The sequence below is a fragment of the Hypanus sabinus genome, chromosome 13 (assembly GCF_030144855.1).
Source record: "Hypanus sabinus isolate sHypSab1 chromosome 13, sHypSab1.hap1, whole genome shotgun sequence".
NCBI classification, from domain to species: domain Eukaryota; kingdom Metazoa; phylum Chordata; class Chondrichthyes; order Myliobatiformes; family Dasyatidae; genus Hypanus; species Hypanus sabinus.
This window is the reverse complement of record NC_082718.1, coordinates 59746050-59762757: the sequence shown is the minus strand read 5'-3', so window position 1 is coordinate 59762757 and position 16708 is coordinate 59746050. Positions and strand designations below refer to the sequence as shown.

Genomic DNA, 16708 nt, shown 5'->3' with positions numbered 1-16708 from the left:
TTGAATGGAGGGGAAGATTCAATGATCTGAATGACCTAGTTTTGCTCATTTGTCTAATAGGCTTATGGACGGCCAACCAATACATTACCAACATTGTTCGGACAAACTCTGTGGCCCCAGAGCTTTCCTGTTTCACATGTGGGCTGCACACTTAGATCAGAGGATGGACAGCCCTTCCATTCAATTCCAATTGCAATTCCCTTCCATTTAATTGCTAGTTCTAGTTGTAAAGGCTAACAAGTACAGTGTAAAGCATGGCTTACAAGTGCACTGCGTCTTATCATTCCACAGCACGGGACTCGACAGTTCACCTGAAGGAGGGAGTGAAAGGACAGTTGGTGGAGGCTTCCGTTGCCACGTGTAAAGCCTACTACATGTATAGGAGAGAGATGGACCCGGAGGGTGACCTCATCCCAGTGGGAAATGACTGCATTGGACTGGAGGAGAAATCTGGAGATGAGGAGGTTATGAGCCCTCTAATCACTATAATGGAGCCAATCCTAAGGTTCCTTCAGCTGCTATGTGAGAATCACAACCTCGAGCTGCAGGTGAGGTCACGGGCTTCTGCAGGTCATTATCCTCAAGGAACTGATTCAGGTTGATGGGGGAATGAATGGCTTTTCCCTGTTCAATCTTCCATTGAAATCTCACCGGCAGCCTAGCGCAGTTGAATGAGGTGGGATGGGGACACAACGAGAATAAGCCCTAATCAGCACCTCAGTGGCTTAAATAACACCAGCCTGACATGACGGATGACAAATGAACTGTAAGTGTGCTTATAAAATATGTCCAGATGAGCAGCAAATAAGGATTTAATTTTCATCTGTTCTGCTGCTGACAGGACTCCTGATAGAGTCATAGAGAGACATCCCTTTAAAAGTGAGATAAGGAGGAGGAATTTCTTCAGCTAGAAAGTGGTAAATCTGTGGATCTCATTCCCCAATACTCTAAGCTGTTGGTGGTGGGCAGCCCTTATAAAGCATAACACACTCATCACTGACACCCTCCAGACAGGAGCTAAGAGTCAACTCCAACGTTCTGCTTTTCAAAAGCTCTTCGCTGAGTTGAAAAGTAAATTGGTACAACAGAAAAACAAGAACCAGTGCGTACAGGTTTAAGGTGAGAGGGGAAAAGATTTGATAGAAACTTGAGGGGCAACTTTTTGACACAGAGGATGGTCCATAGGTGGAATGAACTGTCAGAGGAAGTGATTAAGAATAGGTCCAATAACAACTTTTAAGAGTTGGACAGATACGTGGAGCGAAAAGGTTTGGAGAAATATGGGCCACACATGGATAAATGTGGCTAGCTTAGGTGGGCATTGTTGATTGAAAGCCCTGTTTCTGTGCTAACATAAAGTTGAAGTCGGGTTTATTGTCATCTGCACGAGGACACGTATGCAATGAATAACTTCCACGTAGCAGCTTCACAGGCACAGACACATAATATTCACAAAAAAATAGATTAACAACATAAATGATGCCAAATTATAGAAGAACTGCAATTAGAACAACAGAAAACAAAGTTGTTCAAAGTGGTCATGGGGTTGCTATGCTGAGGGTCGTGCAGGTTGTTTCAAGGATCAGATGGTTGAAGGGAAGCAGCTGCTCTTGCACCCGGTGGGACTTAAGGCTTTGTATGTACTCCTGCCTGATGGCAGCTGGGAGAAGATGGCATTCTCAGGATGCAATGTTTCCTTCTTGAGGCAGACCTACCAATGGTGGGCTGAGTTCTCCTTGCAGCTTCTCACATTCCCACATTTTGAGATGCTATTTTTTTTATCTCAAACATTTGCTTGGTTTTCAGTTTCCAACTTTTGCTATTATTCCAGAACTTCCTTCGGCACCAAAACAACAAAACCAATTACAACCTGGTGTGTGAGACACTTCAGTTTTTGGATTGTATCTGTGGCAGCACCACTGGTGGTCTTGGACTGTTGGGACTCTACATCAACAAAAAGAACGTCTCCCTCATTAACCAAACACTGGAAACATTGACTGAATATTGCCAGGGACCCTGTCATGAGAATCAGGTAAAAACCCCAGGCAGCTGGATAATGTTCAAGTTGGATTTAACATAATGCTAGCTAATCTCTCTGGAAGATTCTGCCTTTACATCGTCAAACCCCTGAAGAGTCTATTGATAAACTCGGCTGAATGTGGGAGATTCACACTGGGTGTTTCCTCTTCTCTCTTCTCACTGGCATTTCTTTGCCATTAGCTTGTCTTCAGCTGTTCTCCTGGAATTCAGTCAATGAAAGGATGAGAGTTTTCTAGTGTATTTTATCATAACAACTTGATCAACTACTTTTCCAAAAACCCTTTTGGCGTTTACTAGCAGGTTCTTTGGAAAAATAATTTCCTAGTACAGGCTCTTGTCCTTACAATCTGCCTCATTATAACCTTGCATCTTATTGTTTACTTGCACTACACTTTTTCAAAGTTCAAAGTAAATTTATTATCTAAATACATATATGTCTGCATATACAACACTGACATTCATTTTCTCTGGGGATACTCAATAAATTCATAATAGACTCAATGATCAATTTCTCTGCAGTTGTTACACTTTCTCTGCATCATTATTGTTTTACCTTGTCTTACCTCAATGCATTGTGTAATTATTTAATCTGTGAGAACTCTGGGCAGTCTCACCAAAGCCCTGCATAATTTCAGTCAGTCACCTTTGTTGTTTTACTCATATCTTTGTACAGCTTAGTGTATTCTTGACGTTGTGGTTAGAACAGTGGCCATTCCAAGTCTCAATGCATCCAGATAGGTTTCTTTCTATGGTGGACCTATAAAAATTGATGAAGGTTAACTGGGATATAGAATTTATTTGGCCTCCTGAGGAAGTAGAGGGGCAGGTATACTTTCTTTGTAATGTTTTCTTTGTGGTATCATTTTGTGATTAAGCGTCCTGCAAAAGGAATTAACCCTTTTCTAATTCTGTCCTACACAGACCTGCATTACCACCCATGAATGCAATGGAATTGACATCATTATTGCATTGATCCTCAACGACATTAACCCTCTTGGAAAGTACCACATTGACCTGGTCTTGAAACTAAAGGTAAAGTCTTGCTTGTAGATAAAAAAAGATGTTTGGCTTCTTTCTTTACATCTTGTACTTGTCAAAGGATAGCTGTTAAGATTTCCATTTACCAATGGCCTACATTCAATATATCTTGTAAAATCCCCATAGATTAAGGTAAATGCTTCTTTGAAGATTCCATTTTCTAAGACATTTGACTAAAGATTAAACATAAAAGGTGCAATGATCATGTTTTGAAAAAAACCCAGGAGTTTGTTCCATGAACCAGCAAAACTCAACTTCAGACCACCTCACAGAAACACATTCTGACCAAAATTATTGCTGGTCCATAATTACCCTCTAAAAGTTGGTGATACAAACTCTTCAGGCTTTTCCTTGAAAGACTGAAGCAATTGGGAAGGGATTGGGGTTTCAATGTTGGCCAGATCAAGCAAGGAAGATAGGTTTCCTGTCCTGCAGAGTATTTGCAAACTAGATAAGTTTTTCCATCAATGTAGTGTTTTTTTGTGATCTCCACTACAAAGACTTTTCCAAAGAATTAACTCAGTTTAAATTCCACAGTGACCAGTGGGATTTGAAGTTTTGTTTCTGGATTATTAGTACAATAATGTAACTGTGGTGCCACCACAACGTCCTTCAGTGCAGCAAGGGACAGGACCAGGTAGATGTTGAGACATTTTCACTAGCGGGAGAAACTTGAATGAGGGGACATAGGAGTTGGTCATTTGAAACATGTTTGCAGGAATTCCTTCTCTGGAATTCTCTGTCCCTAAAGTGGTGAAGACAAGATCATCAAATACACTTAAAGTGAAGGTAGACAAATCTTCGAAAGACCGGGGAACTGAAAGCCACAGGGAAGGGAACTGAAGCCTTGCGTAGATTAACCATAATCATATTGAATGGTGGGGCAGACCTCTGCTCCCATTTTCTTCTGCTGATCTTTAAGTGTAAAGCACATAGGCATCTTCTGTGATCACCACAAGAGTGATGAATTTTGGAGAAAATACATTGCCTTTAAATGTTGGACTGCTAAAGAAAAATCTTCAGTGCAAGAAACATCACCTACCATCCCCCTGTCACCAGAAACAGGCCATACGTGTTGTCACATCCCGCTGGTAAATTAACAAAATGTGTTTTTTTCGCTTCCCTCCACTGAAAATTTCCATGTGACAACAGCAGAGCAAGTTGCATTCCACACACACACACAAATGTTTACCCCAGTACAGGCCGCCTTGTTTGGCCTCCACCTCCGGTGCACTTGGACTCTGTCCTGGACTCACGGACATTGGGCTTTGACTTCCTTAGTAGACTCACAGAGATTTGCAGACCTGGATCCAGCCCACGGTCATCATGACATATCATAACTTACGCGAGAGACTGATAAAGAGGTCAGGCATTTAAGATAAAGGCATACCAAACCCTTGTCCTCAAAAGGCTCTGGAAATGGATACCTCTGAAGCAGTGATAGCTTGATTCTGTATAGCAAGGGGATGGACAGGAGTGCAGGTTTGAGGTTGTAGCCAGGGACAGTCATGAGCTTATTAACTGGCAGGGCTAACTCGTTCGCATGACGAGAACAGGAAACACAGACAGCAAGGAGATCCAGAAAAATCTTCAGGAACAGAGCTTAAGCAATAATGGGCTTTTTAGGACTGAGTTAGGGAGAAACAACTTCTCCCTAAGATAATGAACCTGTTGGATTCTGGCTTACAGGAGGCATAAGTAAAATATATTCAAGTAGTTCTTATGTCAAAATAAGTCTATGAAATGGGGAGAAAGTAGGAACAGGACTGAACAATGGGTCATCAAACAGGACCTTTTAACTTACTCTAAGATCAACCTAACCCTTCCCTCCTGCAAAACCTTCCATTTTTCTTTCATCCACTTACCTATCTAAGAGTTTCTATTAGTACCGCAGACCCCTCCTACCCCTCCACATCTTCACCTTGTCAGGTGCTCTTGGCCGGACCAACAAGAGTGAAAACCACAGCTCAGCTCATTCGTCTGTCAAAGGTGTCAAGAGGTTTACAGTTCCGTCAATGGTTGTGGAGGAACTCAGCGGCCCAGGCAGCATCTAGAGAGGTGGCTTCAACCTGACTCTTCTCTCTTTACGGATGCTGTCTGGCCTCTTGACTAGTTGTAGCATTCCCTCTTTTTTTAATAGTCTTAATAAAAGTGGACATTTGCTATTATTTCATGTTGTCTTAATTAAAATGCCTGTACATTTTCTCTTGTAAATCAGAACAATGCTTCTAAACTTCTACTCTCGATAATGGAAAGCAGACATGACAGTGAGAATGCTGAACGAATTCTGTACAACATGCGTCCAAAAGAACTGGTAAGAGCCTGCGGCATTATTCTGCAAGTAATACACAATACTGTCCAGCTGATGCTGGGCTTTCAACTAACGCACAGCACATTAGAGTGATAGAGTTACTTATACAACGTCAAAACAGGCCCTTCAGCATAACTTGTCTTTGCCAGACAAGATGCCTACCTGAGCTAGTGTCATTTGCCCGAATTTGGCCCACTTGCCTCTAATGTTTTCCATCCATTCACCTATCCAAATACCTACGAAATGCTACAGTTGAACCCCTTCCTCTAGCAGTTTGATCCACAGACCCTCCATCCTTTCTGTGAAAAAGTTGCTGCTCAGCTCACTATTAATTCTTTCCCCACTCACTTTAAACCCATTGCCCTTATTTTTTAGTCCCCCTACCTTGGGGAAAAGACTGTCAAAATTCACCTTATCTATGCCTTTATAAACCATAAAATCACCCCTCAGTCACCTATGCTTCAGGGAATAAAGTCCCAGCCTCTCCTTAGAATTCAAACCCTCCATCCCAGTAACATTGGAGTTAATCTTTTTTGCATCCCTTCCAGTTTATCCTTCCTAAATCTGGTCATTCAGAACTCTACATAGAACTCTAAGTGTGGCCTTGCCAATATCTTTGAGTGCTGTGACATGACATCCTAGCTCCTGTACTTAACATCCTGATCAATGAAGGCAAGCCTGCCAGATGCGCCCGTCACCACACTGTCTCCATTCAACCGAGACTTTTGTGTAACAATTTATGTAATGCATCCTTGTCACATAGCTACTGCAAAGCACATGCTCCAAAACTTGTCACATAGCTGCTGCAAACAATATATTCCAAAACTCGTCTTGCAAGGCTTTGCATTGTTCCCACCCTGTCAAACACGTTATTCCCTTTACTATAACCTTTATTGAATTAATATTGGTCTCTCAGCTTGCCCCAGTGTTGCAACGTGAAACTCATTCAAAGCACAAGATGTGGTACTTTGTATCTTCAAACACCTTCGAATATCAAGTAAATGGTAAACAGTGTGTTAAATCTTTCCTTTTTAAATTCCTTAAACCTGACTTCATTTATGTTTAATCAGTCTGCCAAACCATATATCTTGACAAAGAAAATGAAGAAATTTAGCCTAAGTTTCTGACTTCAGGAAGGAAGTAAATCTGTACTGGTGCAAAGTCTGTCAGATGCTGGGCATGAACAAAATATATTCCTGAAATGAATGAGGGACTCATGATTGTCCTATCTGTGGATCCCAGTGATGAGATAAATGGTTGAGGCCAATTATACTTCAGCCGAGCTCCTGAGGGTTTCTGCCCATGGGGGCAGTAAATCTGAGACCTATAGACCAGGTTAATTCTGTGGCATCTGTGATAAGCCCCATATTGTGGGTTGTGCTTATAGTTTTTACAGAATGCTGATCTCAGTGGCAGCCTTAGGTAGCAAACTGACGTTGTTGGTCTGTCTCGTCTCAATTGGGTAAACTTCCATCAGGAAGGAGGCTGCGAAGCAACCACACCAGGACCAAAACCAGTTACTTACCCCGAGCCACCTTGCTGATCCATAGCACCACTCATTAACACACCCCACCACCCCCTCCATACACCATGCATCACTCTCTGTATTTACAATCCCTCTATGTACATTGTGTTTATAAGATAGTTTTTAAATTTGTATTTATTGTGTTTTTTTGCTTATTGTGTTTTTCGATGCTGCATTGAATGCGGAGTAACAATCATGTCGTTCTCCTTTACAAATAACAAAAACATTTTGAATCTTGAAGATGGCCATGCATCCCACGTGCCATAGTCAGACCCTGAGGTCTGAATCCAGAACTACAGGCAGGAAAAGGTGAAATTGGCCAGAGCTCCCCTATTAATCTTGGCCTGTGACTGAAGCCATCACCCATTTTTTAATCTTCCCACAGCAGTTTAAGCATTTTTAATTTAATATAATTCAAATGAATAGCTCCTGTCACGATTCACCCTTCCAAGCTGAATATCTTTTCTTCCGAAGGTTGACGTGATAAAGAATGCCTACAGTCAAGGTGTGGAGGTTAACGATGATGAAATGTCAGATGATTATATCTCTCCAAAGGATGTTGGTCATAATATTTATATCTTGGCTCATCAGGTATGCTGATTTGCTTCAACTGTTACAGTGGGGGTGGGGTGGGGTCTGTTGCATTCCCTACAAAATTAGTCCACATGGTGACTTTCTCTATGTAGAAGCCGTAGCATCAACTTCAGATTTATACAAGTACATCGAAACTAACAGTAAAATGTGTTGTTTGCGTAAACAGCCAACACAACCTCAGGAAGTGCTGGGGGCAGCCTGCAAGTGTTGCACACATACCAGCACCAACATAGCATGCCCACAGAACTCGGCAGAACAACACAGAACGTAGCACAATGGAACACAATGAGCAGCAGAACAAACCCCTTTCCTCCCTCCTACCTATCCACAAGGATAGCCCTCCGACTCTAGGGCAGGCCTTCAGTCACCTGTGTGTACAGAGATCCCCCTGCACAGGGATTTAATTCAGTTCTGATGTAACCTATCACCTGTGTGTACAGAGATCCCCCTGCACAGGGATTTAATTCTGTTCTGATGTAACCTATCACCTGTCTGTACAGAGATCCCCCTGCACAGGGATTTAATTCTGTTCTGATGTAACCTATCACCTGTGTGTACAGAGATCCCCCTACACAGGGATTTAACGCTGTTTCTCTTCCAGCTATCACAGCATAACAAGCTACTGCAACAGAAGCTTAAACCTGGGTCGGACCCACAGGACGAGGGTAGTGAAGCTTTAATGTCTTACGCCAGTCGCACTGCACAGATTGAGGTAAAGAAATCAGCCTCTTTTACATCCCCCTCCATCAGTAACTCCCATCCTTTCAAGGTGGGCAGGAGTTTAGAGATCTGTAATTAGTGAGAAGTTGGACAAATGACAAAATAAATGCTTCATGTTAAGTTTTCATGATCTAGTGTGGTATTGTGCTGTGACGCGGCTGGCCGCTGTGAGACCGACGGTAGTTGTTGCTGCCTGGTTTGCTTTGTGGAGCTGCCCTGCCAGAGAGCCACAGCGCAGTGCCCAGGTAGGGTGTTGCCCCCGGAGCTTTACACAAATACGGTGATTTTTCAAGAGGGGAATGGAAAGCTGAGAAACCATGCTCAAAAAAATTGGAGGCCTCTTTCAGGAACGAAATATGAAAACTCTTCTGCATTTAGAGAATGTTTGAAATTTGAAAGTCCTTTTGTGAATGGCAGTTAGGCAAGTGGATAGTTCACTTAAATCAGAATCTAAATCAGGTTGCTTTTATTCATTTAGGCTGGTAATGGTCCATCAGGAAGAGGAGACGTCACATAACCTAAATGTTATAGAAAGTAATGGCATTTTTTATTTTTAAAAGGTCAATTTAGGGCACGTATTCAGCTTTGGCAAGGCTGTTCTTGGCTATTCTTATTTGCTTTAAGAATTATGTCCTTCTAGGACCAATGAAACGGTCAGAATCATTGGCGTTGGTCTAAATTGGCATGGGGCCAGACTGGGAGAACTATCCCTTGTAAGTGAACTGTGTGTCCTGCAGAAGAGTTTGCATTAACAGGGATTATCTTCCATCACCAGATCGTGCGCCACGACCGAACCATGGAGCAAATTGTCTTCCCCGTGCCGAGCATTTGTGGGTATCTCACACACGAGTCAAAATGGAAGGTGTTCAACACCACTGAGAGGGATGAACAGGGCAGCAAAGTGAACGATTTCTTCCAGCAAGCCGAGGATCTCTACAATGAAATGATCTGGCAAAAGAAGATCAAAAGTAAATGTTTTCATTTTAATCCTGGGGAGCTGCGCTAAATTTATAGAACATAGAACAGGTCTTTTGTCCTACAATGTTGTGCTCATATTTTTACCTACTCTAAGGTCAATCTAAATCCTTCCTCCTACATAGGCCTCCATTTTTCTATCATCCATGAGCCTATTTAAGAGTTTCTTAAATGTCCCTAATGTATCTGCCTCTACCTTCACTCCTGGCTAAGTGCTCCACACACTCTCCACTCTTTGTGTAAAAAAATTACCACTGACATCCCACCTTTAATATCCTCCAATCACCTTAAATTTATGCCCCCTCAGATGAATCATTTCCACCCTGGGAAAAGGTCTCTGGCTATCCACTCAGTCTTTGTCTCTTATCATCTTGTACACCTTTATCGTCACCTGTCACCCTGCTTTGCCCCAGAAGAAAAGCCCAAGCTCTCTCAAGCTATCCTCAAGAGGCATGCCCTCTATTCCAGGGAACATACTATTCAGTCTCCTCTACACTCTCTCCAAAGCTTCCACAAACTTCCTCTGAGGCAACAAGAACTGAACACAATATTCCAAGTGTGGTCTAACCAGGGTTTTATAGAGCTGCAACGTTACCTCATGGCTCTTGAACTCAATATCTCGACTAACGTAGGGCAACGGAACGTGCAACCCTATCAACTTGCACGTCAACTTTAAGGGATCTCTGGATGTAGATCTACTAACTGCTGGGAAGACATGTTGTCATTTACATTAACAACTACAGACAAGATTTTGTTATGCATGAATCTCCAATATTCTTTATGTTTAATTTTGGTTATCGACAAACAACAGTGATTCATGATGTCTTGCTTAAGGCTTTTGATAGTCATCAAGAAAACCAGAAAAGAAATTAGGACACATATCTTTCCATAGGAGTGGCTGGACAACTAGCATTGACAGATTAATGGTGTTGCTAGGTAACTGTATGAGAGAGGTAGCAATGGAAGGATAAGCTCATGAAGTAGGTAAGAGAGGAATTGAGAGGACCTCGTTTAGTAGCAGGAACCACTTTCCATGCATTCTATGTAATTCATGCAATGTTATGACAGCTTGGGACATTTGAGTTTTGAGTTCAAATCAGGCGCTATCTGTAAGGATAATTTTTCTCCCTGTGACCATGTGCGTTTCCTCCGGGTGCTCCAGATTCCTTCCATAGTTTAAAGATGTACTGGTCAGTATGCTAATTGGTCATCGTAAATTGTCCTGTGATTAGGATAGTGTTAAATCAGTGGGTTGCTGAGTGGTGCGGCTTGTTGGGCTGGAAGGGCCTGTCCACACTTTATCCGTAAATAAATGTAAATGAAACTCGGTCCCTGTAGCTTCAGCCCTGTCAGATGAGCACTGCCATGAAGCATTAATAACCATGATCTGTTTCCTTCTCAGATAATCCAGGCTTGTTTTGGTTCTCGAAAAACATGTCGCTCTGGGGAAATATTTCATTTAATTTTGCAGTATTTATCAACTTGGCTGTCGCACTTTTCTATCCATTTGGAGATGACGGTGATGAGGGTGAGTTAACACTATTTGCCTGAGGTCCACAGCGGGGAGCTAAAGCCGCTTCTTTTCATAATGCAGTGGATTCCGGTTAACTGGGCCTTCGCTTAAGTGTGGCAGTCATTTATTTGAGACAACTCTCAAAGAACAGAACTAATCAAGAGAATAATTGGGATTCCCTTGGTTTATTTTGGACACCGTGCCACTTGTGGCCATTATGGTTAGCGCTATGCTAGAGTTCCAGAGTTCAGAGTTCAATTCTGGTGGCATTCTGTAAGGCTTCTCTGTACATCCTCCCCGTGGAATACAAGGGATTTTCCAAGGTGCTCTGGCGTCCAAAGATGTACCGGGCAGGTTAATTGGTCATTGTAAGTTGATCCCTGATTAGGTTATGGTTAATTGGATCTGTGGGGTTGTCAGAGCAGCAAGGCCCAAAAGGCCAGAGGGCCTTCTCCAAACTGTATCACTAAGTCAGTAAGTAAGTAAACTGAGACCGAGGCTGTTGCCGAACGGTTCCTATCGAGTGTCAGTCACACACACTTGTGTAGCCATTAGACACTACACTGAGTTTAGAGTGAACAGTTGTCGTGAACTACATATACCTGTCTGGACACGCCCCCTGCTGACTGCTCCTGTGGCTCCTCCCACAGACCCCTGTATAAAGGCAATTGAGGTCTGAGCCCGGCCGCTCAGTCTCCAGGATGTAGTATGGTGGTCACTCACTGCTTGTTCCTTCTTCCAGTCAATAAAAGCCGATATCTCGCCTTTACATTTCAGAGTGAGTTATTGATGGTGCATCAACAGTTTTTAAATAGCATCAGTTGTGTGTATGTTTGTTTTCAAAAAGCAGTGATTTTTGCCACTGATAGCTGGTGAGAAATAAACAGCAAGACAACTTAGAATTGTCTTGCTCACTGTGGCTTCAAGCATTCAGGCTTGGAGATGCCAGTTTTGCTAGGAGTGAAAATGAAACAATTTCACTACTTGAACAAGTTAGGAAGTGTGAAGAATTTGAAGGAAACACAATCATGAAAATAAGATTTGGAGGATGCGATGATTGAAAAAATTGTGTGAAGGCAGTCTATTATCTGCGCTAGGTGTCTGCAATGATTTTGTTCATTTACAGTCAACCTAAAGAACACGGCAGCAAACACGAGATGAGTTCCTCTGTTGATAACTATTAGGAGCTAATATGCAGTTTTATAGTATTGGTGGTGCTCTAATTTGTTCTGTATTTCATTTAAATTCAGTACATAAATTGTTACTCAGTTAAACAGTAGTTTGACTTTAAAAAAAAACTTTTTTAACTATTTCCGTGAAACTTTGGACAGTTGGGCCAAAATGTACTGGTCTCTATGTGTCCCAGTTGACCGTAACCCATTGGCTGGACTTGTGTGTACAGGGCAGATTTTCCAAATCTGCAGATGATGAAAACCTTGGGAGACACAGTGAGCTCTGGGGAGATTAATGGTGGACTTCATGGGATGGACAAATAGGCAAGAAAGTATTTCATTGAGTTATAAATGAAGTGATTTTTAAAAACTCTGATTTATGATATACAATACATTGCATTAAACCATTCGCAGTGTTACTCACTGTGGTCATTAATTCCTGCTCGACCTCAGCGCGCAATGACCTCACTGTTCTTCCCCTCTTTACAGGTACCATTTCACCCCTGTTCTCGCTGCTGCTCTGGGTAGTGGTCATCGTTTGCACTGTCTTGCTTATCCTCATACCAAAACCTCATGGAATAAGACTATTTACTGTGTCAGTAATGTTCCGGTTTATATACACGATCGGGCTGGCACCAACGCTGATACTCTTGGGTGCTCTCAATGTAAGTATAAATACATTGTCGCAGAAATTACCTCAATGCAGTCAGAGGTTAATGAAAACAATTACTCCAACATAGCTCACAGAATCGTAGATGGTTACGGCACAGAGGGTGTCCATTATTCCCATTGCTTCATTGGAGGGTGATGCAGCCAGCTGTAATTGCCCTCCCTCTCCCACAGTCCTGTAAGTTCTTCCCTTTCACACACTTTTCCAGCTGCATTTAAATGCCAACAAGATACAAGATTAAAACTTACTTATCACATGTAATGTGTTGTTTGTGTTAATAACCAACATGTTTGAAAAGGAGAGATCTAAGGCCCAGAGACAGATCCTGTCCTGGGGCTGGGTTTCAGAACACGGGTGTGCTGAGGGCAGCCCACACATGTTGCCACACATTCTGGTGCCAGCATAGCACGCCCACAACACTCAGCAGAACCACACAACAACGCAGCATTACCAGAACAAGCCCTGCTCCTCCCTCCCACCGACACACATATGCAGTCCTCCAACCCCAGGACAGACCTCTAACCCTAGGGCAGGGTCTGCTCTTGGCCCCAGGTCTCTCTGTTCCTGCACCCCTTTTCAAATTGATCCCTCTGCTTTATGTTATTCCAGCTCCTTCTTCCTTGCTAAGCCCAAACATTTCTCAGCGATAAGTCTCACCCACTGCCTATCCTGCCACCCCATGCATCCGGTCTGTATCTCCTCAAGGTCCCTGAGGTGCACCAGTGTTAATTGTCAGCAAGGAAGACATGTTGCTTCCGATCTGGTCAGATTGTCCTCTGCCGGTAAGGAAGTTGAAAATCCATCGTTAAGGATCCTCACCATCCAGAACATGTCCTCTTCTCCTTGCTACCATCAGGGAGAAGACAAACAGTCAACTTTCTAGGAACAATTTCTTCCCCTCGGCCATCAAATTTCTAAATGGACCATGAACAGTACCTCACTTTTTGCACCACTTATTTTTATTCCTTATTTTAACTTGGAGTAATTCTTTATGTATCACACAGTACTGCTGCTGCAAAACAATAAATTCCACAACATATGTCAGTGATAAGAAATTTGATCCTGATTCTGCTTCTGATCCCAGCGCTGGCTCACGTGAAATTTCACTGTGTATTTCTCGCGGTCTGAAGAACACCCTGTCACTTTTACTCTTGGCTCCCTGTTGCCTTCTATCCTGATGACTATGATTACTCGCACTTTATTAATTGTCTGTTTTTAGTCCATATACACCTCTTCAATCATACAGGTAGCTCTGCTAGAACACACGTTTCTGTGATTCAAATTAAGAAACTCTATTAGTATTACATGAACTGAATTGGTTGTAACACAATTTCAGCACAAGAATTGAAAGAATTTCTCGTGTGCCCCCATAGTGAGCCTGAAAAACTCTTAAGAGTTACTTTGGAAACTGACAAGCAGAACAAAAGCTATCTTAGTAATCAGGACCAGTGTCTTCCTGAAACACAGGCTACCAGTTTTGCAGGCTCACTGTGGGGGCACAAGAGAAATTCTTTTGATACTTGTGCTATGATATTGTACTAAACTAAGTAACAAGCAGCCTTGCAGTGACAGTGTTAGCCCGAAACGTCAACTGCTTATTGCGACCCCCCTCCACCACCCCCGCGGATGCTGCCAGACCTGCTGAGTTCCTCCAGCATTTTGTTCAAGATTTCCAGCATCTGCAGAACCTCTTGTATTTATGAAACTGAAGTGACAAGGTAGTTTGCAGTAAACTACAAGTGGAAATTCCTTGCATTTACTGAAATCATATTCTCTTATTTTCTTTAGCTGTGCAATAAAATCGTGTTCTTGGTCAGTTTTGTTGGGAATCGTGGAACATTCACCCGTGGTTACAAAGCAGTGGTCATGGATGTAGAGTTTCTATATCACGTGCTCTACGTTGTTGTCTGCGTGTTGGGTCTCTTTGTTCATGAGTTTTTCTACAGTTTCCTGGTAAGTGATAATCTGACCCTCTGGATGGTTCTCATTTATGAAGTTCGCACAGACAGGAGGAGGCTATAAGTTTTTCCCTAAAGTGAGATCTGGTGTATTCTGGTGCCTGTATTCTGGATCACACCACAGCGGCAGAGCTGCTGTCTCACAACCCCAGAGACCTGAGTTCAATCCCGATCCCAGGTTCTGTCTGTGTGGAGTTTGCACACTCTCCCTGTGACTGGGTAGATTTTCCCCCAGACGCTTCAGGTTTCCTCTCACAACCTAAAGACACACAGGTCAGTGGCTAATTGGCACCCGGTGTAGGTGAGTGGTAGACCCTGGGGGAGTTGACAGGATTCCCAAGACGATAAGAGGCATAGATCAAGTGGATAGCGAGTGGCTTTTTTTCCCAGGGCAGAAGTGGCCAGGGGTCATAATTTTAAGGTGATGAGAGGAAAGTATAGTGGGGGAGGATTCAGAAGTAGTTTTTTACACAGAGATTGGTGGGTGTGTGGAACACCCTGCCAAGGCTGGTGGTAGAGGCAGATTCATCAGGGTCATTTAAGAAACACTTATATAGCCACACGGATGATGGAAAAAAGAAGAGCTATGTAAGAAGGAAGAGTGAAACTGATCTTTGTGTCAGTAAAGAGTTCAGCACAACATCGTGGCTGAGGGACCTATGGTGTGCCATAGTGTTCTCAGTTCCGTATTCTATGTACACACCATGGGGGGGGGGGCATTTTAAGGAAAAGAAGGTGGAAGGAGGGGAATGGGATCTGCAGAGACTCCTGTGGTTATGCACCTGCCAGTTTGTACTCCAGTACCTTCCCCACCTTCTAATTTTGGCTTCTTCCCCCTTACTTTCCAGCTTTGATGGAAAATCTCAGCCTGAAACGTTGACTGTTTATTCCTCTCTATAGATGCTGAGTTCCTCCAGCATTTAGTGTATATTGCTCTGGATTTCCAGCATCAGCAGAATCTTTTGTATTTATGTCTCTTCTTGGATGTACCTTATTCAGCAGACTTGTTAAGAGTTCTATCATGTTCTATCACTTGTTTGATAAAATCATTTAGTTTCCATTACTTCCATGTGTGTTCTTCTCATTATAATTAATTGAATAACTTCTTATTATTTTTCCCAGCTGTTTGACTTGATCCACAGGCAAGAAACATTGCTAAATGTAATACAAAGTGTCACACGCAATGGTCGATCCATCCTCCTGACAGCAGCACTGGCTCTCATCCTTGTCTACCTCTTCTCCATTGTGGGTTTCCTTTTTCTGCAAGATGACTTCATCGTGGAGGTTGACCGACTGATGAAGAACAAGACTTCTCTATCAGGTGACTCCACTTCTTTCCATGAATTGAGTGCATTGTCCTGTGAGATATTAAAGGATCCCTCCCAATAAAATACTGGTTAGCATTCACACCTTTAAGCCAAGGACAAATTAAAATGCAGTCTCACCCTGTGTTTGTTTTGTGCAGATCAACAGAACAGATACAGCTCATCTTGGAACAGTAAGGAGCAAGTGTGTCGAGAGAACTGTTCTCTTTTGCCTGTTGCACCTACAGGTTAGTAAACACACAACAGCAACACCCATTGCTTGCATAAGGACTTGGCTAGGCCTTTCATCTCCTTCAGGCTGCCTCTGCATTCAACAAAATCATGGCTGATTTCACCATTCCCTTTGGGTTTAACTTCCTAAAACCTTCAACAATGTTGTTGATGTACAGAAGGATCTTGAGGTTCGAGTTCATAGCTCCCTGAAAATAGCTGAACAAGTCAATAGGGTGGTAAATAAGGCATGCTAGCTTTTATTCACTGAGGCTTTGAGTTCAAGAATCAGAGAGTTACGTTGTGTGGCCATTTTATTAGGTACCTCAAACACCCAATCATGTGGCCACTGAGTATATATTTGTGGTCTTCTGCTGCTGTAACCCATCCACTTAAATATTCCATGTGTTCTATGTTCAGAGATGCTCTTTTACACACAACTGTTGCCTTCTTGTCAGCTTGTGCCAGCCTGGCCATTCTCCTCTCTCTGTCATTAACAAGCGAACTGTCGCTCACTGAATGATTTGTTTCTCGTACCATTCTATGTAAACTCCAGAGACTGTTGTGTGTGAAAATCGCAGGAGAACTGCAGTTTTTGAAATACTCAAAATACCCCATGTGGCATCAACAATCATTCCACGTTTACCCATTCTAATG

At 42.7% G+C, this 16708-nt stretch overlaps 1 protein-coding gene across 1 annotated transcript in view; it reads left to right on the top strand.

The window, feature by feature from the left end:
- The window catches only part of itpr2 (inositol 1,4,5-trisphosphate receptor, type 2), a 308708-nt gene that overhangs the window by 261729 nt on the left and 30271 nt on the right, over nt 1-16708 (top strand). The window contains exons 41-52 of the mRNA XM_059987723.1: nt 292-548; nt 1832-2032; nt 2962-3072; nt 5297-5392; nt 7389-7505; nt 8110-8220; nt 9004-9196; nt 10606-10731; nt 12378-12553; nt 14347-14511; nt 15639-15837; nt 15982-16068. Of these exons, the coding sequence (XP_059843706.1) occupies nt 292-548; nt 1832-2032; nt 2962-3072; nt 5297-5392; nt 7389-7505; nt 8110-8220; nt 9004-9196; nt 10606-10731; nt 12378-12553; nt 14347-14511; nt 15639-15837; nt 15982-16068 (1839 nt within the window). The remainder of the gene's footprint in view (nt 1-291; nt 549-1831; nt 2033-2961; nt 3073-5296; nt 5393-7388; nt 7506-8109; nt 8221-9003; nt 9197-10605; nt 10732-12377; nt 12554-14346; nt 14512-15638; nt 15838-15981; nt 16069-16708) is intronic.